Here is a 26,817-nt window from a genome sequence, read left to right on the forward strand (position 1 = left end):
AATGTTTCAAAAGTCAAAAACAGTCTGTAACTTTTGACTCAATAATTCCCCATCTGAAAATCTAGCTTGAAAAAATACAAACTACCAAAAATATCTATTTGCATGAACATGTTTATCATAACATCTTTTATATTAAGTAAACACTGGAAGCAGTCTTTATATCCAGAAATGGGTGAATAACCCTGTTAATGATGGTTCTTTCCAGGGATAGAATATTATGCAATCATTGAATGCAAATACAGAAGATACAGAGTAGCACCATTAGAATATATAATATGATATATAAGGATTTAAAATGAATTTTGAACAATGAGCAGAGGTTATGTAGGTCAGTGGGACTGAAGTAGTGGGTATTGCAGAGAGGCACTGATGAGTGACTAAAAGCAGTCAAGAGCTTGGCATATCATGGAAGCTGAATGCCATAGGATATTACCAGAGTTAGGAGAAGAAACTGGAAAAGTAAAAAACAGATTGTGATAATATTGTACTCAAGCATTTTTAGTATTTTCTTATTCACTTTCTTAGAAGATGTGAAACCTTAAAGGCAATATTTTAGGATATTTTTTGTTTCTTAGAAACATTACACAGACTCATTACAATTAATTTAGCATTACCTGGGTTTAAATCCTGGCTCCAGCACCAGCCAGCTATTTAATTAGGGGCAAGTTATTTAACCTCTCTGTACTTCAGTTTTTTAATCAGGATTTATATCCCTATAAGAACACCTGAGTAGTAAACTTGTTATCAGGGTTAAAAGACTTAACTTAGGGCAGGGTCTAACACACAAAGTTAGCACTGTGTATTAGTTTTATTATTATTGCTACTAAAATATTGAGGGAAGTGGTAAAAAGGAATAAATTTAAATCATATCATTCATAACTGTCCCAAAACAGCAGACATCAACAATTAGATATATTTCTTTCTCGGGTTTTTTTATAGTTAGATTTTGTATTTTTGTTGTGTATATACTTTCCCTTTATGTTACATTATATGTAAGTTTTACTTTAATTTCTACATTCGATTAAGGGTTTTTATAGTTTTTATTAACCAAGCTACTAAGTATTTTAACTGGAGAATGATAGAATCATATTTCTCTTTAGAGAAATCTTTTTGACTACAGTATGAAGGAAAGATAGAAAGGGATAAGTTTAGAAGCAGGGATAACAGTAGTCTAAGCCAGGCCTCAGATAATCCACTGTAATAAGAATAGAGATAGGAGATAGATTTTAGGAATATTGAAGAAGTATACTTGACTAATTAAAGTTATATGGGAATGCTGAATGTCATATTTCTCTTAAGTAGTAGTTGGTTGAGTCAAAGTTACACTAACCTAAATGGAAAATCAGGTGTTCCTCAGTGGGAGGCTTAAGATTTTGGTTTTAAAATGTTAATTTTAAGGTATCTATAGTTCATCTAAGTGGAATTATCCAGGAAAGATGTTAGGTTTATACATATGTGTGTGTATATATATATAGGGATGATCAACATATAGATCATGGTTGAGGCAATAAATATGGCAACATTTGGATAAACCTTCTTCACCCAAAGAAAGTATTCATTCAGAGAGAATAAAAGAGAGCCAAGTACTAGATATGATAAAATAGCAACCTTTGAGGAGATTAGGAAGAAATAGGAGTAGAAGGCATATAATATGACTTTGCAAATAAAAAGAAAGCAAGAAAATGAAGATGGTAAATGTCAAATTAAAGCATAAAAGAGAACAGTAGTGTAGCATCAGATGAAGGAATAAAGAATGGGGGGAGGGGAACTTTGCTCAATATTCTGTAATAACTTAAATGGGAAAAGAATTTGAAAAAGAATAAATATATGTGTATGTGTAACTGAATCACTTTACAGCTGATACTAACACAACATTGTAAATCGGCTATAGTCCAATATTAAAGGAGGGAATCTTTTTTTTTTAAGCTTGAGGTATACATATAAGCTAAAGGGGAAAAAAACCCACCAGATTGAAGGACTAACGATTGTAGAAAAAAGAATGGTTAGTTGAGGGATATTGTCAGTGAGACTGTGGAAATTATGGGATTTGGGGCAGAAAGAAATTTGAGCAAATGTAAGAGATACACCTTTTTCTTCTTGCAGACAGGAGGAAAGGCAATTGGGATGGCTGTGAATATAGATGAATTTGTAGGTAAAAAGGTTCCTGCTGATGGCCTCTCTCTTTCTTATTAAAAGAGGCAAGATCATCTATTGAGAGTCACGAAGGCCAGAAATAGGCTTGGTGAAAGTGGCAACGGTTGGAGTACTTCCTGTGGAGTAGAAAGAAGTCGTCTAGTCAATTCGACTGCTTTTTGTTACCAGTTATTATAGTAGCAGCAATACACTTATTTCTGTTTATTAATTTTTCTGCTTAAGATCTGAAACAGCAAAGAATTGGAAATCACTGACAGACTCAGAACGATCCAGAGGATCCCTGGAGTCTATTGCTGAACATGTTGGTATGTAACTAGAAAAAATAATCACACTGTATCTACATGGGCTAAAGATTTATACAAATGCCTATGCAATTCTACCTCTAAGTTATTTGGTTAAAAAGTGAATTTTCTAAAGATAGTAGATCATTTAATATTTTAAGTTACTTTTATATTTTAAAGTGATTTACGGGTTATGCATAAGTTATATGAATCAGTCTTTATTGTCCCAGTAACTGACAAAAACTGAATCATAAAGACATTGATCTAAAATGGCTATGAGGGTGTCATCAGCATCTCAAAATTCTCCCTTAATCAGATTTTGCATCTGATTGTGTAATTGTTGGCCTCCACTATTTCTCAGCTGTGTGGTTATATACATTTTTTTCAGTCGAGTCCAAAGAAAAATAAGAACTATTGAAAATAAAGTATAATTAAATGAGGAATTAAAACTGAGGCGTGAAAAAGCCTACCTGGCAGTAATGACAAAGCAGCAATTTGAATTCAAAACTTTTAATTCTTGGTTTGTTGGTTCACTGAATCTTAATTATTTTCTTCTTTAAAGTGCTAATATTTGCAGAAATAGGTGTTTTTTGGGTTGTTTTTTTTTTTTTTTACATTCAAGAGGTTAGTTGAAGTCCCTGGGAAAATTCATTCTTCTAGAAGTATATATACTAGTACATTTGTCCCTCCTTTATTGTTTTTCTATTTGAAAAACATATGTAATATGCTTCATCCAATTCTGTGTTTGCATAATTTGAGAATCAATTTCTCCATAAACTTTGATTCATTTTTCTTAATTTTATAACTTAAGACAACACTTAAAAAATTATACCAAACTTCAGATTTTTCAGTTTAGTTCAGTTCAGTCGCTCAGTCGTGTCCGACTCTTTGTGACCCCATGAATCACAGCACGCCAGGCCTCCCTGTCCATCACCAACTCCTGGAGTTAACCCAAATTCATGTCCATCGAGTCAGTGATGCCATCCAGGCATCTCATCCTCTGTAGTCCCCTTCTCCTCCGGCCCTCAATCCCTCCCAGCATCAGGGTCTTTTCCAGTGAGTCAGCTCTTCGCATGAGGTGGCCAAACTATTGGAGTTTCAGCTTCAGCATCATTCCTTCCAATGAACACCCAGGACTGATCTCCTTTAGGATGGACTGGTTGGATCTCCTTGCAGTCCAAGGGACTCTCAAGAGTCTTCTCCAACACCACAGTTCAAAAGCATCAATTTTTCGGTGCTCAGCTTTCTTCACAGTCCCAACTCTCACATTCATACATGACCACTGGAAAAACCATAGCCTTGATTAGACAGACCTTTGGTGGCAAAGTAATATCTCTGCTTTTGAATATGCTATCTAGGTTGGTCATAACTTTCCTTCCAAGGAGTAAGTGTCTTTTAATTTCATGGCTGCAGTCACCATCTGCAGTGATTTTGGAGCCCCAAAAAATAAAGTCAGCCACTGTTTCCACTGTTTCCCCATCTATTTCCCATGAAGTGATGGGACCAAAAGCCATGATCTTTGTTTTCTGAATGTTGAGCTTTAAGCCAACTTTTTCACTCTCTTTCACTTTCATCACGAGGCTTTTGAGTTCCTCTTCACTTTCTGCCATAAGGGTGGTGTCATCTGCATATCTGAGGTTATTGATATTTCTCCCGGCAATCTTGATTCCAGCTTGTGCTTCTTCCAGCCCAGCGTTTCTCATAATGTACTCTGCATAGAAGTTAAATAAGCAGGGTGACAATATACAGCCTTGACGTACTCATTTTCCTATTTGGAACCAGTCTTGTTCCATGTCCAGTTCTAACTGTTGCTTCCTGACCTGCATATAGGTTTCTCAAGAGGCAGGTCAGGTGGTCTGGTATTCCCATCTCTTTCAGAATTCTCCACAGTTTATTGTGATCCATACAGTCAAAGGCTTTGGCATAGTCAATAAAGCGGAAATAGATGTTTTTCTGGAATTCTCTTGCTTTTTTGATGATCTAGTGGTTGTTGGCAATTTGGTCTCTGGTTCCTCTGCCTTTTCTAAAACCAGCTTGAACATCTAGAAGTTCACGGTTCATGTATTGCTGAAGCCTGGCTTGGAGAATTTTGAGCCTTACTTTACTAGCGTGTGAGATGAGTGCAATTGTGCAGTAGTTTGAGCATTCTTTGGCATTGCCTTTTTCTGGGATTGGAATGAAAACTGACCTTTTCCAGTCCTGTGGCCACTGCTGAGTTTTCCAAATTTGCTGGCATATTGAGTGCAGGTCTTTTAATTATTTTTAAATGTTCTGTTTATTTTTGGTACAGTGTATATTCATAAAGGAAAAATTTACTACCTATGGTAACCTATAAAACAGGTCATATTTACTGACCAGAGCTTTTTCTCACTAATATTTGGTTTTTATTTAAACTTTGGTTTCAGAAATTGAAAGTTGTGATTTCAGTAATTTTGATGTGATTTTTTTTCTTCTTCCCCCTTTAAGATGCTGCATTGACAGGTTCTGAAAGATCAGTATCGGAAAAATCTTCATCTGCCTACGCAAAGAGAATGACTGAATTGGATGGTCGGACAGAAGAGCACTTTCAGACTTCTCCAATTCTGAGATCATCAAGGAGGACAAGAGCTGAATCTGGAGATTCTCTAGAAAATGTCCCTTCATTATCTCTTCTCAAAGAATTAAATGCCTCTCATAGAATTCTGGATGTATCAGGTGCCAAGGCTGAAGAAGAGTCTAGTCAAAAATCAGAAATACAAGAAGTAGAATATACAAAATTGGAGGAGAGTGCAATTGAAGATGCCTGTTCTAAACAGTCTAGGAAGGCTGATGTCTTCCTGAAGCTAGACCTGGAACAGGGAGATTCATCTGAAATTCTTTCAAGAAAAGATCTTCCTTTAGATTCTATAAATGTTCAGAAAGACTTAGTTAGATTAGCCATTGAAAATCTTCATAATAAAGAAACGAAAGAGGGACAGTCAAATGAAGATATCAGTCATAGTCCAAACATCCAATCAGAAAAAGAGACTCATGTACAAAAGAATATAAAGAGCAGAGACTCATCTTGGTCACAGCGTCTACTTGCATCTAAAGAGATATCGTACTCTGAAGATTTTGATGTATCGTCTTTCAAGAAAGACATTTCAGCTGAATTGTACAAAGATAACTTTGAGGTGGCGTCTTTGTTGTCACTCAGGAAAGACTCTCAGTCTTGCAGAGAGAAGTTACAGGCAACAAGCATCTCTAGAAGTAGAGCCACTAGCTTTGGTAGTGATGATGAAATCAGCGAGTGCCTCAGTGAGAAAAGCCTTTCTATTCATAGCAGTGTCCACTCTGAAAGGCTGTTAGAACTCAAGTCCCCCACTGAGCTTATGAAAAATAAGGAGCGCAGTGATGTAGAGCATGAACGGGGAGTTACTGAATCCCCTTCCTTGGCTTCAGCTTCTCTTACAGATGAATTACTTGATTTCCACATTGGTGATAGGGTATTGATTGGCAATGTTCAGCCAGGAACTCTTCGGTTCAAAGGTGTGACTAGTTTTGCCAAAGGGTTTTGGGCTGGAGTGGAGTTGGATAAACCTGAAGGAAATAACAATGGAACATATGATGGCATTGTATACTTTGTGTGCAAAGAGAAGCATGGGATTTTTGCTCCTCCTCAAAAAATATCTCACATTCCAGAAAACTTTGATGACTATGTAGACATAAATGAAGATGAAGACTCTTACTCAGATGAGCAATATCAATATTATAATCAAGAACAAAAAGATACCGAGGGTCCCACGTCTGACAGAGAAAAGGATACAATTGAATATTTTTATGAGAAATCTCTACCTAGTGTGCATGACACAGAAGCCTCAGTTGATAAAAGCCTTAAAGTAGAGACAGACAATATACAGGACATTCCTGGGGTACTCGAAGCCCATATTCACCAGCAGAATTCAGTGGACTCACTGATGTCTTCAGAGGAAAACAAAGACCTTGTTTCTGATGCCACAGAAAAGGTTTCTTCTGTTGTAGAAGACGATACTTTAGATAATACCTTTTCCGAAGAGTTAAAGAAGCAACAACAGTTGACTGAAGAGGAAGAGAACTTACATCCCGAAGTTTCAGAAACGCTTTCTACCCCACTTCTGGACCTGTTAGCAAGAGAGAAGAACCAATTGGAAGCCCAGCTGAGGTCATCTGTAAGTGAGGAAAAAAAGTCAAAGGAACAGCTAGAAACAGTCAGCTTACTGACAGACAGTTTGCTCCAAGTCTTTGTGAAAGACACAGTCAATCAACTACAACAAATCAAAAAAGCTAGAAATGAAAAAATCCAGCTTAGCAATCAGGAGCTTCTTGTTGAGGATCAAAAGAAAGTACCACCCCAAGGCCTATCCCAAAATCTTGAGGAACAGTCACCAAGCGTTCCGGGTTGCTTCTTAAGGTCTGAATTGGAAGATGAGAAAGAGGAGATTTCCTCACCAGATATGTGTCCTAGACCTGTAAGTATTTTGTTTAGAAAAAAAATGTCAATTAACCTTGCCTTTGTGGTACACTTTAATTCTGTAACTCCTAATAGGTATTTTGGTGATGTGTTGTTTATTAAATACAGATCACTGTACTAGTTTTTAAAGGCCATGTAGCTATTTTTCTGTCTGAAGTATAATTGTCCTCTATTATGTCATGAGTGGTCACTATAGAGTTGTCACAAACACAGGCAGATTTATGCTGGGTTGAAAACCCCTGTATACTGTCCACAGATTAGATTCCCTTCCAGATTCACTGATCAAATTTATTCATGGAGATTTCCATTGTTTCTCAACCCAGTTCTTTCTTGCCTATGATATCGTTTGTTCACATATGTACTCAGTCATAGTTGCCTTGCAGAAACTGCCAGTTGTGATGTTGACTCTGGTACAACTGAAATATATCCACTGTGACATATACTCAGGCCATCAACTTGTTTAGGGTGCCCATGGACAGTTGAACAACAGTAATGATTTTGAGTAACTTGAACCAGATGATCACCAAAGGTGAGAAATTTTATCTCATTTCCATATCCCAGAAGTAAAACATTACTTGAGAAACAGAGTAATGGTGATACAAAAAGGAAAAAACTAATCAATACATATTTTGTAAAAACTGAATAATAAGGCTTATGTAAATAGAATTACAGGAAATAGGGTAGTTTTTCTTAAATTGTTCATCAGTAGCCATTATATTGTTTTTATTTTGCTTGTTTATAGAGAAATAGCAAATATACAAGTAATGTATGTAGTTTGTCTTAAAAAAAAGAAAAAAAGCCCAAACTTGTTAAGTGACCTGAGTTTACTAAGTGGTGATCTGTTTGAATGGTTCCATTTCTGTAGGAAAGTCCAGTATTTGGTGCCAGTGGGCAGGAAGAGCTTGCTAAGAGACTTGCTGAACTTGAGATCAGCCGGGAGTTCCTGAGCGTGTTGGGAGATGATCAAGACTGGTTTGATGAAGACTTTGGTTTGAGCTCTTCTCACAAGATCCAAAAAAACAAGGCCGAAGAAACAATTGTACCTTTAATGGCAGAACCTAAAAGAGCTCCAGAAAAGCCGTGTGAAACGTTACTGGCAGTCCCACATACTGCAGAGGAAGTAGAAATTCTTGTACATGATGCAGCAGAAGAACTTTGGAAATGGAAAGAATTAGGTCATGATCTTCACAGCATCAGTATTCCTGCAAAACTGCTTGGCTGTGCCAGTAAGGGTCTAGATATAGAAAGTACTAGTAAAAGGGTGTACAAGCAGGTATGTAACAGGGAAGGATAATTCTAATTTTTAAACTTCTCACCGTTGTCTGAAATTTGGATTCTTAGCCATTTCATTTGTTTCTTTTTCTCTATCAAGGCGGTTTTTGATTTAACAAAAGAGATTTTTGAGGAAATATTTGCTGAGGATCCCAACTTGAATCAGCCTGTCTGGATGAAGCCATGTAGAATCAACTCCAGTTATTTCCGACGAGTGAAAAATCCAAATAACCTTGATGAAATCAAGGTAAATTGGAAACTACAAAGTATCTCCTTTTTTTATTTGATCTTCTTTTTGTACAGGTCTATAAATGTCATTAAAGCAGGTACTCTTTTGTATTATTCACTCTTCTGCCCTCAAGACCTGTTCCATAGTAGATATTCAGTAAATATTTGTTCATTCAGTCTGTGAGCAAAAGAACAATGAGGGTGACAGGGAATCCTGAACCCTCAACTTATTGCAAAATAAAACGTAATGGTAATTTCATATACATATGTTTTATAATATTTTTAAGAAATTAGCAAATACTCGGGGAGGTAAATTATTGGAATTCGTACGAGCTTTAGGTGAGTTCTTAATGATTTAGAGATAGGTATAATACTCTAAAAGTATCAGAAGACATATATCAAATATGCCAACCCTAGACACATAAATGATATAACCTTTCCATCTTTGATTTTGGAGGTTTCAGATTGGTTATGTGGTTTTGAAATATGTAGGATAGTGTGATATATAAAAAATATTGCTTGTTGTCTAAGAAGCCCCTGAAAAGATTAAGTGCCCTGAAGCTACAGGGACTTTCAACAAACCAACTTTAAAATCACATGGGTGAAAACCTCTCTGCTTGTTCACCTGTTCTTGAACTATATAGCAAAGGTTATATTCCCATTGCAGTGCCTCTCAAACTTCAATGTGCATCTGAGTCACCTGGGGGGATTTTGGTAAAAATGCAGATTTCTTATGGAGTAGATCTGGAGTAGGACCAGAAAGTCTGCATTTCTGCAAGCTCCGAAGTGATGCTGTTGTTGCTGACTCTAGGATTATTTTGAGTAGCAAGGCTCTAGAGTTTTGTCTCCCAAACTTATTTGATCATAGAAACTATTTTTTCCCCAGAGAGTCTGCCTCCAATTACTTATTTTACTTATGTATTGTCTTACATTATTCAGTTGTATATCTGGACGATCAAAATACATTAAACGAGCATACACATTAATCTGGTATATAACATGAAAGGAGGCACTGTCTAAACAATTTTGTCTTTTTTTTCCCTGAGATATAATTGACATATAACATTATATTAGTTTCAGGTATTTAATGTAATGATTTTATCTTTGTATATACTGTAAAAAGAGCACCACAATATGTCTGGTTAACATCCATCACCACACATAGTTACAAATTTGTTTTGCTTGTGATGAGAACTTTTAAGATCTCTGTTAGCAACTTTGAAGTATATAATACAGTATTGTTAACTATAGAAAGCTTTTAAAAATAGGCATACTGACAGAATACCAACAGATATCTATGAGATATATGCTTACATCAGAGGTAGGCAAACTATGGCCCACAGGCCAAATCCAGGCCACCACATGTTTTTAAAAATAAAGTTGCCATAACCACACCTAGTTATTTACATCTTGTCCAGGCCTGCTTTCCTACTACCAACAACAAAGTTGAGTAGCTACAATAGGGACCATATAGCCCACAAAGCCTGAAATAGTTACAATTTGGTCTTTTACAGAAAACGTTTGCTGACCTTTGCTTAACTTAAAGCAGGAGAAAAAGAAGTTTTCAAAGATTGGCTTGATGGATTAAAAAAACAAAAACTTTTAAAATAGTGTTCGACTTTGAGAAATGAATTATCAGAACCACCTAGGGGGCTTTTTCAAAGCCCCGGTGCACTCCATTCCTTTCAGCCCCCAGCAGTTGATATATCCTTGAATGCATGTGTGTGTGTGTGTGTGTGTGAATGTGAGTGTGAGAGAGACATTGTTTTTTTTAATAGAACCATAGAAAGTAATATTATTTTATTGGTAACAAAGAACAAACATGTTGAAATAAGATACATAATATATACCAGCATTCGTCAGACCATGTACATCATTATAACACACAGTGATGCTTCCTACCAATTTTAATATTGCTATAGCAAGGCTTCCCAGCTGGCTCAGTGGTAAAGAATTTGCCTGCAGTGCAGGAGAACCCAGGTTCAATGCCTGTGTTGGGTAGATCCGCTGGAGAAGGAAATGGCAACCCACTTCAGTATCCTTGCCTGGGAAATCCCATGGACGGAGGAGCCTGGCGGGCTACAGTCCATGGGATGACAAGGAGGCAGACACAGCTTAGCAACTAAACAGCAATGGCAGCATCTCAAATGCGTATCTTGTATGTCTATATCCTCAGGTCATTGAAGAATACCTTCTATAAGGCAGGAATTAAAAAAAAAAAAAGCAACAAAAATATTGTTAAAGCATTTTGTAAAGCTTTTTTAAAGGGTGATAGTTCAAATACTGTTAGTAAAATTACCATGCCTCTCAAACTGAAGTGTTGATTAGTATTTTTTTAATTTAACATACTTGAATCTTGGTGCTTCAAAATAAACTATCCCAACCAAAGCCTTATTCAGAGATTTACTTTACACGTTCTTTTGTAGTTTTGCCAGCTTGAAGTAAACTAACGGTGGTTCTTGGGTAGAGGGGACTCTAAAGTGATTTTTGTTTTTGCAAATTCATCAGTGGGTTTTACTTGTTTTTTTGTATGTTGTATAGAAACAAAAATTCTTTAAGTGAATAAAGTCTGAGCATTTGGGAATGCTTTTCATTTCAAATTGCTAAGTGGAACCGTAAATGAAAGAAGTTTGCATTAATGTGATCTTTTTTTTAATAAACATTGTATTCTTAGCAAAAATCTGTTTACTGCTTTATAAGTACTAAATCTGAAAAAGTTTGTGTTTCATGCATTCCTCTTATTTTCACAGAACTTCATAGCAACTGAAGTACTCAAGCTATTCAGTCTTAAAAAGGAGCCAAACCACAAAACAGATTGGCAGAAAATGATGAAATTTGGAAGAAAGAAAAGAGACCGAGTGGATCATATCCTGGTCAGTGTCTATAACTGAACTGTTTTTATTTGACCATCTTTTCCAAAATCAGAATGTAGTTAGAGTCTAAAAGGAAAGGAAATATAATTGATCTTAGGTATATGATGTGCTCATGTGCTCAGTTCTGTCCGATTCTTTGTGACTCTGTGAACTGTAGCCCGCCAGCCTCCTCTGTCCATGGGATTTTTCAAGCAAGGATACTGGAGTGGGTTGCCATTTCCTCCTCCAGGGGATCTTCCTGACCTAGGGATTGAACCCACGTCTCCTGCGTTGGCAGGAGGATTCTTTACCACTGAGCCATCTGGAAAGCCCAAGTCTATAATAGTAAAGTCTTAAAGTCTTCATTTGCTGCATGTCTCTCTGCCCATCAGTTTTGAAAATTGCTTTCTTTTAAATTCAGTAGATGAATATTTAACTTAATAGTATCTTGTAGGTGTGGAGAACTTGAGAAATAAAATGTTTGGAAACAAACTTAAGGTTCTGAATTTAAAGAGACCAGTATAGACGAGGGCCAGACCACCTGAATTTAAATCCCTTGTTTTGGCACTTGTGTAATCTTGGACAAATTATCTAATCTCTTTGTGCCTCATTTCTCTATCTGCAAAATGAAGATGAGAATAATAGTACCTACCTGTTACAATTATTAAGAGAATTAAATGAGTATTTATGTATATATATAGAACAGTACCTTGCACATAACTCAATAAACATTAGCTGTTATCATTTCTTCCAGAAATTTAGCTGGACAGGATTTATTCCATTTTGAAGTATATTTTCTAGCATTAGAAAAGTGCTTATCAAACAGCAACAAAAAAAAAAAAAAAAGGAGAAAAAAGGCTTTCATTCTTTCTTCCCTAAAAGAATGTTAAGATGTTGCTGCTGCTGCTGCTGCTGCTGCTAAGTCACTTCAGTCGTGTCGGACTCTGTGCAACCCCATGGACTGCAGTAGATGTTAAGTAGTAGCAAACCTTAGGAAACTCAGGTATTAGTTGATTCAGGTTTATCTCCAAGCATTTTCACTCTGGACTTTATATTTTATCATGAAAAAAAATATAATGCTTAAGTTTATCAATTTTTTCCAAATATGTACCTCTAGTGCTTCATTTACTCAGTAATAACTTTACTAGGTAAACATTGGTTAAATATTCTTTCTCATATCTTACTTGATCCTCACAATAATTATATGAGGTAGGATAGACTGTTACTCTGTTTTACAAATGAGATTCAAAGATACTAAGTGACTTGCCTAACAAATAAGAGCAGGACTTTAACCAATTCATAGATCTTTGCCTCTCAAGATGAACTTGCTCTCATATTTCTGCAGTGGTTTAGATTTGAGTTAGTAATTACCACAATGTTACTTCTTCCACCTCTTTAGAAATTAAAGGAAAAAGCACACCAAGAGACATTCATTTATCCTTCTATCAGTTGAATTGGTCATATTCCCTATAAATCATCTTTGCATGCATTTAGCCAAGAATTGAAGAAGGAAATGGCAACCCACTCCAGTGTTCTTGCCTGGAGAATCCCAGGGACGGGGGAGCCTGGTGGGCTGCCGTCTGTGGGGTCGCACAGAGTCGGACACGACTGAAGTGACTTAGCAGCAGCCAAGAATTGTGCTAATTAAGGACCAATGTTATAGTAGTAAGCAAGATAGACATAGTCCCTGCCTTCATGGATTTTACAGTTTGTTGGTGGAAGCTGCTGCTGCTGCTGCTAAGTTGCTTCAGTCGTGTCCGACCCTGTGCGACCCCAGAGACGGCAGCCCACCAGGCTCCCCTGTCCCTGGGATTCTCCAGGCAAGAACACTGGAGTGGGTTGCCATTTCCTTCTCCAGTGCATGAAAGTGAAAAGTGAAAGTGAAGTCGCTCAGTCGTATCCGACTCCTAGCGACCCCATGGACTGCAGCCTACCAGGCTCCTCCATCCATAGGATTTTCCAAGCAAGAGTACTGGAGTGGGGTGCCATTGCCTTCTCCATGGTGGAAGCTAGCCATTGTATATAATTATACAAATGTGTAATATAAATTATAAAAATAGAAGAATAGGGAGCTATTGTAAAAGCATTGACAGGAAACTTATCTAATGAGGATGGTCAGGAAAGGCTTCCCTGAGGAAGTGACAGTTGAGCTGAGATCTTAAAGATGAATAAGCACAACCTGAGTTTTGTGTAGAAAGAAGAGCAGTTCAGGGAGAGGAGGCTACATGTGCAAAGACGTGAAATGGGAAGGAGTATGGAACCAAAAAGTCCGTGTGGCTGGAGAGTGAGCTGAACTGCCTGGGCCTATGTAACTTTTTTCATGAGTTCATTTTTTATAATGTTTAGTGAAATGATACTGTTATCAACTTGAGTTCATTATCAACAAGAAACACTAAATAAACTGGTCATCGTCACCATTCCCACTATTATATTTAGCCAGTTTAGCATTTGGAGATTCTAATTTATGTGCATTTTAGAGGAACTGAGATTTAAAACAATTGTCATAACATGTAAAACAGAAACTTTGCCGTCAATTCAAAAGAAAAGGGTCTCAAAAATAGAAATTTCAAATAAGTTTTTAAAATTATATTTATTATAAATAATCATGCTCATTTTCAAAATGTAAAGTACTGATTATTTAAAAGAAAACAGTCATGATAATCTTACCATGTAGAAATTCTTAATTATTTTGACATAATATCCTTAGAGTTTCTTTTTATACAAAGAATTTTTTTTAATGTTTGGGATCATAGTTTCTTTCATATTCTGATTGTTTTTACTTAATTAAATGTGGATTTTCCTGTTATTAAGTGTATATCATTTTAAAAATAAATTTCCATTTTAATTTCTGTGGAAATAAAATAGTCCATTGTGGAATTATATATTATGGTTTATTTAATCAGTTAATCATTTTTTTTTATTCTTTGAAATAATACTGTTGTAATAAGTATCTTGCAATATGGTATATCTTTGTAACTATTTCCAATAATTTACTCAGTAAATTCTTAGAAATAGAGTTGCTGATTAAAAGTATATGCAGAATGTTAAAGCTTTTGTATGTGTTTGTCAGATTGTTTTCCAGAAAGGTTGTACCAGTTATACATACTCACCAGCTGATACAGGAGTGGCGCGTCTTTTTACCTTTGCCAATACTGGCTAATGTTTTGATCTTTGTAAAAAAAAAAAAAAAAGTTCATTTTTCTTTTAACAATTTTATTATTAATAAGGTTAATTTTTTTTACTGGTTTCATGACTATTCCAAATCTTTCATATGTTTAATAAATATATTGGAAGTACAGAAAAGAACAGAAATTAATAGAGGAACCATTGTTTGTTCATCTTTCATTCTGAGTTCAGTTTTCACCTTTGTAGTCTTTGTCTATACATCTTTTTATTTCAGCTCTTACTCTCTTTTTACTTCAGCAATTTGAATATACTATTTCATTATAATCTGACCTCTGTTGTTGATCTTGAGGAATATGCTGACAGTCCTTTATGGGGGAATTTGTCTTTTCTTTTTGTTTTCTATTTAAGATTGCATGTGTTTATATATTTGTTTGGCAATTTCTCTGGATGTGTCTAGTCATGGATTTATTTTTATTCTTCCTACTTTGGATTCCCTGTGCTTATTGTATCTGTAGATTCATTGTCTTTATTCAGTTCTGGAAAATTCTCAGCTATTGTCTCTTAGAATATTGCCTTTCCCCAGTTCTTCCAGTTTCCTCAGGTACTTTTTTAGACATATCATTGGCTTTATTCTTTTTCTTTCTTGTCTCTTAATTCCTTCCCCTAAGTAGTTGCAACACTTGCCACTCTTTTAAATCCCTATTTATTCTAATACTTAAAATCTCCTTCCTTTCTTATGATTTCTTTATGAATTACAAACATTTTTTATTATGCAAGAACTTTTTGCATTATCTTATGCTTCCACTTTTGCTGGAATTGATAGTCTTGCCAGCTAGTTTTCCTATACAGGGTTTGGGGCTTTTTTTTCCTTTTTTTTTTAATATACTCAAATTTTGTTTGTAACTGATATTTGGGTATTGTAATTCAAAAGAGCAGGAGAAGGCAATGGTTAATAATTTGGTCGGCTTTATACTGTAGAGATAAGAAAGCCTTCCTAAGTGATCAATGCAAAGAAATAGAGGAAGACAATAGAATGAGGAAGACTTTGGTTTGAGACCCTCTACACTGCAGTTAACTTTGCTGAATTCATGACTGGCTCAGGGTTGACAGTCTACTTCCTCCACCTGGCCTCCATCCCACTCAGAGTATCATTACATATATTAAGTCTAACCTGTTCCTTGTATAAGTAGTTTTTAAACGTTTATTGTCAACAAGCAAAGCATCTTGGACAGTTTGTTCTGATTTGATTCCTTTTAGTTTACCTTGAAAGTGAAGTCGCTCAGTCGTGTCCGACTCTTTGCGACCCATGGACTGCAGCCTGCCAGGCTTCTCTGTCCATGGGATTCTCCAGGCAAGAGTACTGGAGTGGGTTACCATTTCCTTCTCCAGGGGATCTTCCCAACCTAGGGATCGAAACCAGGTCTCCCTCATTGGGGGCAGACGCTTTAACCTCTGAGCCACCAGGGAAGCTAGGAATCTCCAAATCCTAAAATGCAAAGACAGCATTTTTTATAAAATATAACAGTAACTTTTAAAATAAACTTGAGCAATAGCACATTTCAAGAATATTCTAATACCAAAAGGAGGAGGGGGAGAAATTCCTTGGGAATCCAGTGCTTAGTATTTGCCACTGTCACTTCTGGGGAACTGAAATCCCACAAAGCCACATGGCATGACCAAGGGAAAAAATACTCCATAAATATGAAATTATGCTTATTTATTTATATACTCCAGAATCATGTCCAATATTATCTTTTGATATATGCGTTTTATAATTGTAAATCCTTATATCTAAAAATTTGCTTGCTTCTCTCCCCCTAAAATTCCTCTATGTATTCTCCTGTGTTGACAGAGACAACATACTTGCAATCCTTAATATCTATAAAATAATGAAATATCATCAAGGTTGACAGATTTGAAATTTTTATTCGACAATTGAGTTTTTTCAAACTTTTTGCAGCTTAAAAGGGCTATTGATAACATCATATAAATTACCATTTTTCTCTGACTTATTTCCTTGGGCTGTATTCCCATGCATGGGTTTACAAAGTCAGCAAATATCATTAATCTCCTAGCTTTTGTGTGACAGTAATGTTCTAACCTTTCTGTTTTCTAAATTCTAGGTACAGGAGCTTCACGAGGAGGAGGCCCAGTGGGTGAACTATGATGAGGACGAGTTGTGCGTGAAGATGCAGCTAGCTGATGGGATCTTTGAGACCTTGATCAGAGATACTATTGATGTTCTGAATCAAATCAGTGAAAAACAGGGGAGAATGCTACTTGTGTGACATCTTGCAAATAAATCGAACACTGAGTGCTAATGTGAGTCCTGGGCCTTTCTGCCTCGTGATACACACCCCATCTCCATCATAGCAAGAGTGCTTCTGGACCTTGTACCTGTTCTTAAAGACTACTGGTTTGGAGTTCATGGGACAGTGTGATCTATCTGGTATTACAGCCTTTGCCTTTAGGGACTGTCCACTGGATTAATTGGTGGTTTTGGTGGGCAGGGTTGCACTCGTGATGTTGACGCACAGTATGATCCTACACCTCTTGTTAGCGTTCCTACTGGTCTCAGATGAGGGCTGAAAACACCAGACTTACCTCTTAGCTTAGACTAGGGTATCACTTCCTTGAGTCTGAAGTCAGGCAAGAGAGGTATATAGATGTGCATCATACCGTTTCTGAAATGTAATCCTGGTTTGTACCATGAAAGTCAGAAAATGGACGTTATAGTCTCTATAGACAGTATTAAACCCTGAACTGCTTTCAGATAGGCAAGCTGGATAATGTGTGCCTATTTCCCATTGTGGAGTGCATTTCATTTCCTTTTGAAGATGATTTTCTTCCATTATTGCAGTTGAGCAGCACCAAGTGGACTGTCAAGTTGACAGGAATCAATGGTAGCCTTGCCTTCTGAGCACCATCTAAAGAATTTTAAACTTGTGCATTACGCTTAGTTTTCCTCTGTGGGCATGAAAACAGAGAAGTGCCCTCACTGAAGACTGGGCTTACAGGACTGGTGCAGGGCTGGTTCTTCTACCCCTTGTCGACTCCTGCACTTTTCTTACTTCTTCTGAACCTCTACCAGCTGCTCCCAGAATCACAGATCCTCAGGACCATCTCAGGCATCCAGGCATGGCAGAAGTGGAAATAATTCATTTTTGGCCTTCAAACTTTCAGCTCCCATTTCTCCCCAAGAAGTCAGAGACGCTGTTACTTGAATGATTTAGGAAATGAGTGTGTGCACCAAAGACAAAAAGATAACTGTCTATTGTTTGTGTGCTTGTTTTGCGCTATAGAACATTTTTTTAATTTATTTTAAGATAAATTATTAAGTTGAAAATGTATGTCCCTATTCAGAAGTGAAAGATTCTTCTTGTAATAGTTAAACTTCCGTCTTGAAGCTTCTATGGTTCGTAGTCTTTGCACAGGAAGCCTGTGGTTTTAACAAACCCATACACCTGTCCAAGAAGGCAGTTAAATTACATGAGAAGAAGTGAACTTTTCTAAGATCATCTGAAAGTAGCAGGAATGGGATAAGATGATTTGAAGACACTGTAAAATTCAAATTCTGCCTCTCTTGCAGCATTGCTTCTCACAACTATTACCTGTATCTGAAAAAAAAATATATAGACTCCAGCTGCTACCTTAGAGCATGTGTGATGCTCTCCTGGGGCCTCAGCACCCTGCCTTCTTGACTGGTTTCTCTTAATCAGTCCTATCCTTCTTCAAGCAATCTAGAAGAATGTGGATAATCTTAGGCGTGAATGTCAATGCCTTAATATTGAAGGTCCTGATTAGAAGCATGATAGAAGACATCCACTGGATTCATAGTTAAAATATCCTGGAATGTTATACCTTCAAAATACGTTAGGAAAACCCCAAAGATGGTATAATCTTTTAGTGTGCACATTCGTTCATTTCTGCATCTTTCCTCCAGACTTGCCTTTGCGTCTCAAATGTTTCACTATGCACACTTCCATTCTCTTTGGTTTCATCTTGTTATTATGAGAAACTTACTGAAATAATCATTGGAATATTTGCATTTTGCACAAGGACTGGTATGATAGCTCTTGACAAATAGGAAAGCACTGAAATGTTGTGATAGGGTCTCGGGAAATGCTCAGATTGATGTTGCCAGCATTTCTTCTAGGCTTTTGATGTTGAGCTCTAGTCTTGTAGCCATAATGAGCAAATTGATTAAGAGAAGCTAGGGTTTCTTGGGGTTATTAACCAGTAGTGTGGAGATATTATTTTCATGTAGCCAAGGAAAAGCAAAGCCTTTTCTTTTCAGTTGTGTTGTTTGAAAGACGGAAAAACACCTTGTCTACATTCTTTGGCTGTTTGTAGGATTACATTGTCCTTATGATACTGAAACTTTACAGCTGCTGTAAATTTTTTATAAGCGAATATGAAAATAATATAATAGGAATATAGGTTGTTTTTCTACATCCTCATTATTTGGACCTAAATCAATTTTTAATAAAGTTTTATCTTAGTCTGTATGACTTTGTGATTCCAAAAAAAGGAAAAAAAAAAATGATATAAGTCCATGGAATCAGCATCCTGGACTTAAAGTTCCCTGGTAAGAATGCTGCCAAGAATCTGGCAGCAGCAGTCCCAACATACTCCAGCTCTTGTTACTGTCTTGAGAATCCTGGGTTTCCGATGAGAGGCAGGAATGAATCAGTCTTACTCTTTGCTAGAAATGATTATCCATAGTTTGGTAGCAGAAAACAAGGGAAACTATAATCCGCAGATTTCTTACTGTTGTAACTATTTGGATACAATTGAAAAGGGGCTCATTGTTAGCATTAGGAATAACAAACATGGATACCCAGCCACTCGTTCCATATTGGGATCTTTTTAATCAAGCTCTGCCTCTTAACCAAGAATCTAAATACTCCCTCTTTGTAATCTTTGTTCCTTCTCCCCACACTCCCATCCTCTTTCACTCTTCATAATTCCTCTAAGAAAAAGATCTTTGCATCAGCAGTAATATCTTTTAGAATAATAGCACTATCAGAATTTAGCAGTAAACCAACCTATAGGCTTCAGATTTATTTCTGAGTCCAAAATAATTTGTGCTATCCAGGGTACTTCACTCTGGGTTAAATAAGTACAGGGTATAGATTCCCTCTTCAGGTCTAAACAGGAATTTTTACTCTAGGGAAAAATGGGAAGAGCTCAAAAGTAGTTAATAAGGAAGGTAATTTGTTTTTCTTTTACATAAAAGAAAGGAAAATTCCTTCTGTGACTACAGGTCTCTGAGAAATTATCTTTCAGAAGAGATTTCATTGCTCATAAGAGTGTTGTGGCCTATTGATAAAAACAATTTTGTTCACTTTCTTGTCTTGAAAAAAAGTGGCCTTAGCTTTTTGCAATACTTGAATAAAGTGTGTACTCGCACAGCGTTAGAGACTCATAACTTTTCTGCAAGAAGTTCAAACTTACATCTTCTTTTACTACCTTAAGAATACTAGTGAATAAAACATTAATTCAAAGAGCAAATGATAGAAACTACAATGATGTTTAATGCAAATTGTAGAAATTTACATGTTTACAAATCATCTTAAACTGGTTGTGCAACAATTCAATAAGATATCTTTGTATTATAAAAATGTGAAGAAAAAATGTAAACTGATGTAAAAGAGGTACTGTCATTTTAATTAACCTATGTTTAATAGCTTTTCCTTCCGAACTTTGCAAAGCCTTCTCGGTAAACACATTGCAAAGCGTCCCCTGGGAGGCCCAGCCTCCCTGTGTGTACTGTACTGTGCAGACATGAAAAACAAACCCGTTTACTGTGTATTTGTAAATAGCCTGGTCATCAGGCCATTTTCAGCCAATAGTCACATCCAGTGCAACTTCGCACAGAAGACTTAGGGTGTGGTTTGTAAGTATGATCTGTAAAATAACTGGGATGAATTCCCATGTACACCTGTGTAAATAGATTTGTTAACTGAAATGTACTTTAAGAAAAGAGAAAAATCTGTAAATAAACTGATTTGTAAATTAATTTCATGTCAGGCCTTCGTTTCTTTTTTTGCCTTTTGAGCCAAGTTTCGAAAGCTAGTCTGCATAAAATTCACTTCTGATCTCTTACTGGACAGCAGAGTGCTGATGCCTGAGCAAAAGAGTAGAGCAGGCTGCACGGAGGCACTCTTTACACAGATGCCACTTCCACACCCTCTGAGCAGCTTCAGCAGTCACCGCGCACACCTTCGTGTTCCGAGCGCTGTGCCCAGTGCAGGGGAGATAACGAAGACGACGGGCGTGATCCCTGACCTTGGGGGATGAAAGAGACATCAAAAAGTAATTTCAAAAACAGTGCACGACAAATGTGGTAAGTCCTGCAAAGGAAGCACGTGCTGTTTTGAGAGTATGTAATACAAGGACCCAACAGAGTAAGGGAGTGAGTCAGAGGAGAGTTCCCTGATAAAGTACACATTGTGTTCTGTATCAATGGGCTTCTTCCCTGTCATTCACAGCGAATGTCTTTTCTCCTAAGTGACTTGAATTCTGATCACCCTTATATAACACACCTGGAAAGTCACAATTAAGTGGACAACACGGAAGAACAACTATCTGATGTGATGTGGCTATAATTTATTTCTAGATATACCAACTTGGAGAAGAATGGGGCTAGACATACGGAAGAATAAAAGTACTGCAAAGGTGGAAATGGATGGTGTTCAGGATTATGAATGATCTCTGGTACAACGAGTTAGAACTCACCACCATCATCTCTCCTGAATTCCTCTGGTAGCCTCCTGATGTCTGTCCCTGCTACACCTTTTAAGTCCTACACAACCATGAACATGCAAGAAGTTCTCAGAAAAAGATCCCATATTGCAGCAAGTTCTAAGACATTGCTTCCGAGTGCCCACTTTGTGCCAGATACTGTGTTGCTAAGTCACAGTAGTAATGACAGCTTGAACCTTGGAATAAAGACCAAATGCCTGTTTTCTTGAGTGAAAACATGCAAAAATAGTAGATGGGGGAAGGCAATTAACATAGCAGAGCTAAGTAGAAGGTGAGACCAGCACTGGTGGGACCTGCAGTGATGAGTGCCTGTAGAGGTGAGTGCTGGAGAAGCAAGCCAGTGCTCCACGAAATCCCAGAAAAGCTCAGAAACTGGAGGCAGCGGCTGCCACAGAGAAAGGTGTGAAGCATGGCATTACTGTTTCACTGGCTGGCCAAAGCTGTGGGGCCACCTGTAGGGCCAGAGCTAAAAGGCAGGCTGGTGCTACTCATGGAAAAGGCCAGTGCGTAAGGTCACTGAGAACAGACAACGGCACCGCAAGCTCAAGTGGTACCGCTTTGCCTTACAGAAAGAGGCGAGAAAGCGCCCAGGATCCAGTCCCTTGCAGTGCTTTGTCCCGCGTGGCCAGCGGGTCCATCCGAAGCCTGAGGGGACGATGTGATGGCACACACCCCTCCTGGTGTTGTATGGAAGGACCCTGTCACCTCCTGTGGAGTCTGAGATACAGCAAGCTAGGGGCGGGCCTGAACAGAGGGCCACTGACGCTGGCACGGAAGCAGAACCCGGAGTACAGGCTGAGTCTGAAGCAGGGAAGGGTGACGAGCCCGGCACAGACTGTGAGGACTCTTAACTCTCAGTAAGGGTGTGTTCCAGGCCCAGGCCCATTCTTACGTGACTGTGCAGAAGGCGAGAAGTTGTACATGACTGCCTTTCCTAACAGTCCACCCCGCCCCCGCTGCCCAGACGCCGACAGAGCAGATGAAGGCGCACCGAATCTGGTAGGACCGTCGTTGGCCCCAAATGTGTAGGCGGAGCTGGGTGATGGGCCCCCTGAAACTCTGCATGGATACAGCGTGCTTGCGGAGCCTCCCTGTCACCCTGAGATGGCGCATCACCAGAGAAGCAGCAGACCCAGGAGGATGATCAAGCAGGCCTCCCTGGAGGATGGTCCTCAACTAGGAACCACCAGTGCCTGGACTCAAAAGTGGAGACCAGGGGGACTGGGGGTGCGCAGATGGTAACCATCCAGCCCAAGCCGGGCGCTTCTGCCTCCCCACCTTGTCGATATGCCCACAGCAAGAGGCGCTGGCAGTCGTGTTAATACCAACACCACCCCCTTCTCCCAGCGGAATGAGAGCCATTCAGGTGTGCATCACCACCTTGGCTAGTGTGGGTTGTGATTCTTGTTGATCTGAAGGAAAGTCCAAGTCACTGTGTACCGGCCAAGCCATTAAAATGGGAGTGTGGGACAAGAGGGGCCTTGTTCTGGGACGAGAAGCCCAGCATTGTTTGAGTTGGCCTCCTCTCCCGCCCGCTGTGCTGATTCTTATCAGAGTGTCATGCAAGCACCACAGAGGCTTCTTAGAAGTAAGAAGACAGGTTCAAGTTCCCACCTCACTCCCACTCCAGGAAACACCCAAAGCTGAAGACACTCTGATCGGCTATTTCTGTGGGACCCACCGCCCCTTGTTGCTTGAGCCGAACAGTCCGTCCTGGGGAGGGGAGTCATCCTGAATGGACTTGACATGCCCAGTAATATCACCCACTTGAGTCAGAGGTCCCAGCACGGCCAGGGGAACCTAGTGCCCCATGTTCTGTGTAGGGTTCCCGGGAGGGAGGCACTTGATGGTAGGTAGCATTGCCTCCATATTTGAACTGGGAGGCCCTCCTGGTGATCCCACTGTGGCCCCGATCACATCACCCCCAGGAGGTGTGTTCCAGCAGGAGAGAAAGAATGGTTGGGTGTCCTGGCATTGGGATTTGGCTAGTGCAAGCTAATCAGGCAATTGCCTGGTCCTCCACCCTGTCCAAGTTCAATGTCACCCCCTGTGTGTTGGAGCGCAGTGGTTAGTGTTCAAATGGCTTTTCTTAAGTGGGGGTGCCATTCAGTAAGCTGGGTTTTTTGATGGTTTTGTTGCAGTTGTTGAGGACTGAATGGAAAGATCCAATCAAGCTTATTCAGAAACCCCTGCCCAAGTGAGAAGACGGCACGACCCTCTTCTGGAAAAACAGTAGCACTGGAGAAAAGACCTGTAGGTATTAGCATTTGAAGACTCCTTCAGAGGAAAAGTTGGATTGCCACCTGACCTCCTTCCAGTAGAGTCGACCAGTGAAAAAGCCCCACCCACACACACTGAGTTACTCATCACACTTTTAGCACATTACCCACGTGTGAACAAACTGCCAACCATGTCCAGACACTTGGGGGAAGCCTCCTACGTGAAACATGTGTGCTAAGTCACTTCAGTCATGTCCAACTCTTGTGCGACCCAATGGACTGTAGCCCTCCAGGCTCCTCTGCCCATGGGATTCTCCAGGCAAGAATACTGGAGTGGGTTGCCATGCCCTCCTCCAGGGGATCTTCCTGACCCAGGGATCGAACCCACATGTCGTGTATCTCCTGCACTGGCAGGCAGGTTCTTTACCAACAGCGCCACCTGGGAAACCACCTATGTGAAACAGACCAATCCAAAAAGGAAAAAAAATCAGCGGGGGTGGGCGGGGGTCGGAATTCGGTGAAACAATGAGGGGCAAAAAGAAAACATCACAAGGAACACAAACTGTAATTCAAATTAAAATCCTGAGATAGCAGAAGCAATATTGTATCCATAAAATAGGAATGAGATGCTCTGAAAGAGTAGAGTCAGACACCAAGATACTGCTCTTGAAAAATAAAAGTATTATAGCCATAATTTTAAATTCAATAAAAAGTTAGAGGATAGAATTAAGGAAGTCCTTCTAGAAAATAAAACAGGAAGGTAGATAAAAATAGGAAAGAAATAGATAAAATCAGGGAACCAATCCAGGAAATCTAACACCTAATTAACTGGACATCTAACAAGAACAGAGAAAACAAGAGGCAATGACACAAGAAAAAATTCTGCAAATTAAATATATGAGCTTCTCATTGGAAATGGTTCAGTAGGCGTCCAGCACAATAAACAGATCCCCAGTAAGTCGTGTCATTGTGAACTATCAGGACTCTGTAGGTAAAGAAATAATTCTTAAAGTTTCTGCAGAGAAAAATAAAATATTGCATGTAAAGGATTAGGAATAAAAATATCATCATTCTCCGGAGAAGAAAAATACAGCAGAATTTTCAAAAACTGAATGGAAATAATTTTCATCCAAAAGTCTACACTTGGCCAAACAATGAATCAAGTGTTAAGGCAGAATATGGACACTTTCAAAAATGCTAAGTCCTTACTTATCAAGCATCCTTTTCTCATAAACCATGAAAGGTAAAGACTTGGCATCCAGAAACAAGGGCTCTACTCCAGGAAGACTGTGAGGGAAACTCCCAAGATGACTTGGAAACGGCATTTCCAGGATGACGACTATCTTGCACACCTAAGGAACAGTCAGTTCAGACTGGAGCAGGGGGACGGACAGCTCGAGAAGGAAGGTCTCTGGGTGGAAGGGAGGGTGGAGAAGAGAGTAGGAAATAACCTGATGTTTTAATCATGGGAAACTTTTAATTGGTAGGCTGCTGGAAGGTGAGAAAAGACTTAGTAATAGGTTCAAAGAATGAGTAATGAAAAGATGAGGAAAAACAGTTTTGTACAAACAGGGAACAATCATGACATACTGCTTGACTCAACTAGAAACAATGTTTATAATTAAAAATTGAATATTGTGATATCATTATATTGAGAAGATGAGGAAGGGAAGGGTGGTATCAGAGAATTAAATATGCATCTACCATTCTAGCAAATCTGATGGTTAATTTCATGTGTCAACTTAAGGCCAAAGTATCCAGATATTTGATCAAACATCAGTCTAGATGTCTCTATGTATTAGATGACATTAACATTTAAATCAGTAGATTTTCAATAAAACTGATTATTCTTCATAATGTGGTAGGCCTTGTCCATTCAGGTAAAGGATTTAAGAGGAGGAGGAAAAAAGACTGAGGCCCCACAGGGAAGAGGGAATTCTGACCCCAGACAGCCTTTGGCCTCAAGCTGCAACATCAGCTCTTAACTCAGCCTGCTGGCCTGCTTTGGTGATTTTGTACCTGCCAATCCCTACAGTTCCTCTCTCTTTTTCTCTTTCTCCACACATACATGCCATTGGTTCTGTTTCTCTGGAGAACCCTGAGGAATACAGGCATTCAGTAGCTAAAGTATAAGAACACCAAGGTAAAGACCAGAGCAAAAATCTGAAATGAAATGATGAACAGTGGGTGCTTCTGGATGATGCGAACTAGAGAAATGAGATTGAAGACTCCTCTGTGTATCTGTGTTTAATAAAAAAAGAAAAATTTTTTTTTTTTTGCCATGTACAATCACTTTCTGGGGGACTCCACTGGGTTTTTGTTATAGCATGCAGGATCTAGTTCCCCAACCAGGGATAGAACCCTGGCCCCCTGCATTGGGAGCACAGAATCTTAATCACTGGACCACCAGGAAGTCCCTACAAGAATCACCTGGATAATAAAAATTAATACTCCCTCTGCCCCAAAATAAAGCCACACCAAAAAGACCATATTCAGCTTCTCTTCATTTACTTCTCTAACCACATTTAGATAGAATTATACTCCTTTTCCTCTTACAATTTCAACACTATTCTGATACTACTATCTGCAAAAGTTAACTTTAGGTCACAGCTTTTCGACCTAAATATTTTTCATTTCAACTAAGAATTAGATTCAAGGTCATTAAAAAATGTTGATATGTAATTGAAATGGTGCATTTAACACAATTAAAAATATTTTAGTTCTTTTGCATATTAAAAAAAGATTAAAGATGTGCATCCGATTGTAGGGAAGTGATTTGTCCTGTTGCGTCATTAACTAGCGGCCTCAATGTGTCAACTTGAGTAGAACTACATTCAGAAGGCCCACATTTCCCTTGGCTCTGTAACTCTTACAATTTATTTTGTTTTCGTGACACTGGCATCGTCTGTAAGTAGATATCAAATTTTTGTGTGTCTTTGTTTGAACAAGGATATTCTTGAAAAATACATTTTATGCAATTTTGTCTTAAGAATGCACATCAGGAAACCCAAAACCACTCTTTTAGCTCCAAACACATTCCAGGATTCTGAGTTTCCACAATACAAAGAGGCATGTGTGATGACCCATTTTAAGCACAGTCAAAATATTTTGAAAAGTAATAATCATCTAAATAACTTCCCTAACTGGTCTGTCAGTGTTATTACTACTATTTTGAGAAAATTGATTTAAACAATTAGATGAGCTAAGTGGAATTTTAAAACTCCAAATTCCTACTCTGAGTCTCAAGGTTGAGTTTCTTCAGTGAGAGAAAGGGGGTAGAAAAGGCATTTATTCAAGAATTCCTTGGGAGCTGCAATATTGACCATTCCTGCTTCTGGTCTTTGAGACCAGTATCTTGTTAATTCTACTTCCTTCAAAGAACAATTGCTCAAAATGTATATAACATGAAAGTTTGTCTTAAGAAGCCTCCATACACTATTTTCATCACT

At 38.4% G+C, this 26,817-nt stretch overlaps 1 protein-coding gene across 3 annotated transcripts in view; it reads left to right on the forward strand.

The window, feature by feature from the left end:
• Nucleotides 1–20,403, forward strand: part of CEP350 (centrosomal protein 350) — a 162,694-nt gene extending 142,291 nt beyond the window's left edge. For all 3 annotated transcript variants that reach the window (XM_059875815.1, XM_010813497.4, XM_059875816.1), the window contains 6 exons: nt 2,377–2,459; nt 4,902–6,901; nt 7,769–8,176; nt 8,276–8,422; nt 11,154–11,276; nt 16,505–20,403. In XM_059875815.1, coding sequence (XP_059731798.1) covers nt 2,377–2,459; nt 4,902–6,901; nt 7,769–8,176; nt 8,276–8,422; nt 11,154–11,276; nt 16,505–16,669 — 2,926 coding nt within the window. In that variant the 3' untranslated portion in view covers nt 16,670–20,403. The remainder of the gene's footprint in view (nt 1–2,376; nt 2,460–4,901; nt 6,902–7,768; nt 8,177–8,275; nt 8,423–11,153; nt 11,277–16,504) is intronic.
• The last annotated feature ends 6,414 nt before the right edge of the window (nt 20,404–26,817 follow it).

The sequence above is a fragment of the Bos taurus genome, chromosome 16, assembly GCF_002263795.3.
Source record: "Bos taurus isolate L1 Dominette 01449 registration number 42190680 breed Hereford chromosome 16, ARS-UCD2.0, whole genome shotgun sequence".
NCBI lineage: Eukaryota > Metazoa > Chordata > Mammalia > Artiodactyla > Bovidae > Bos > Bos taurus.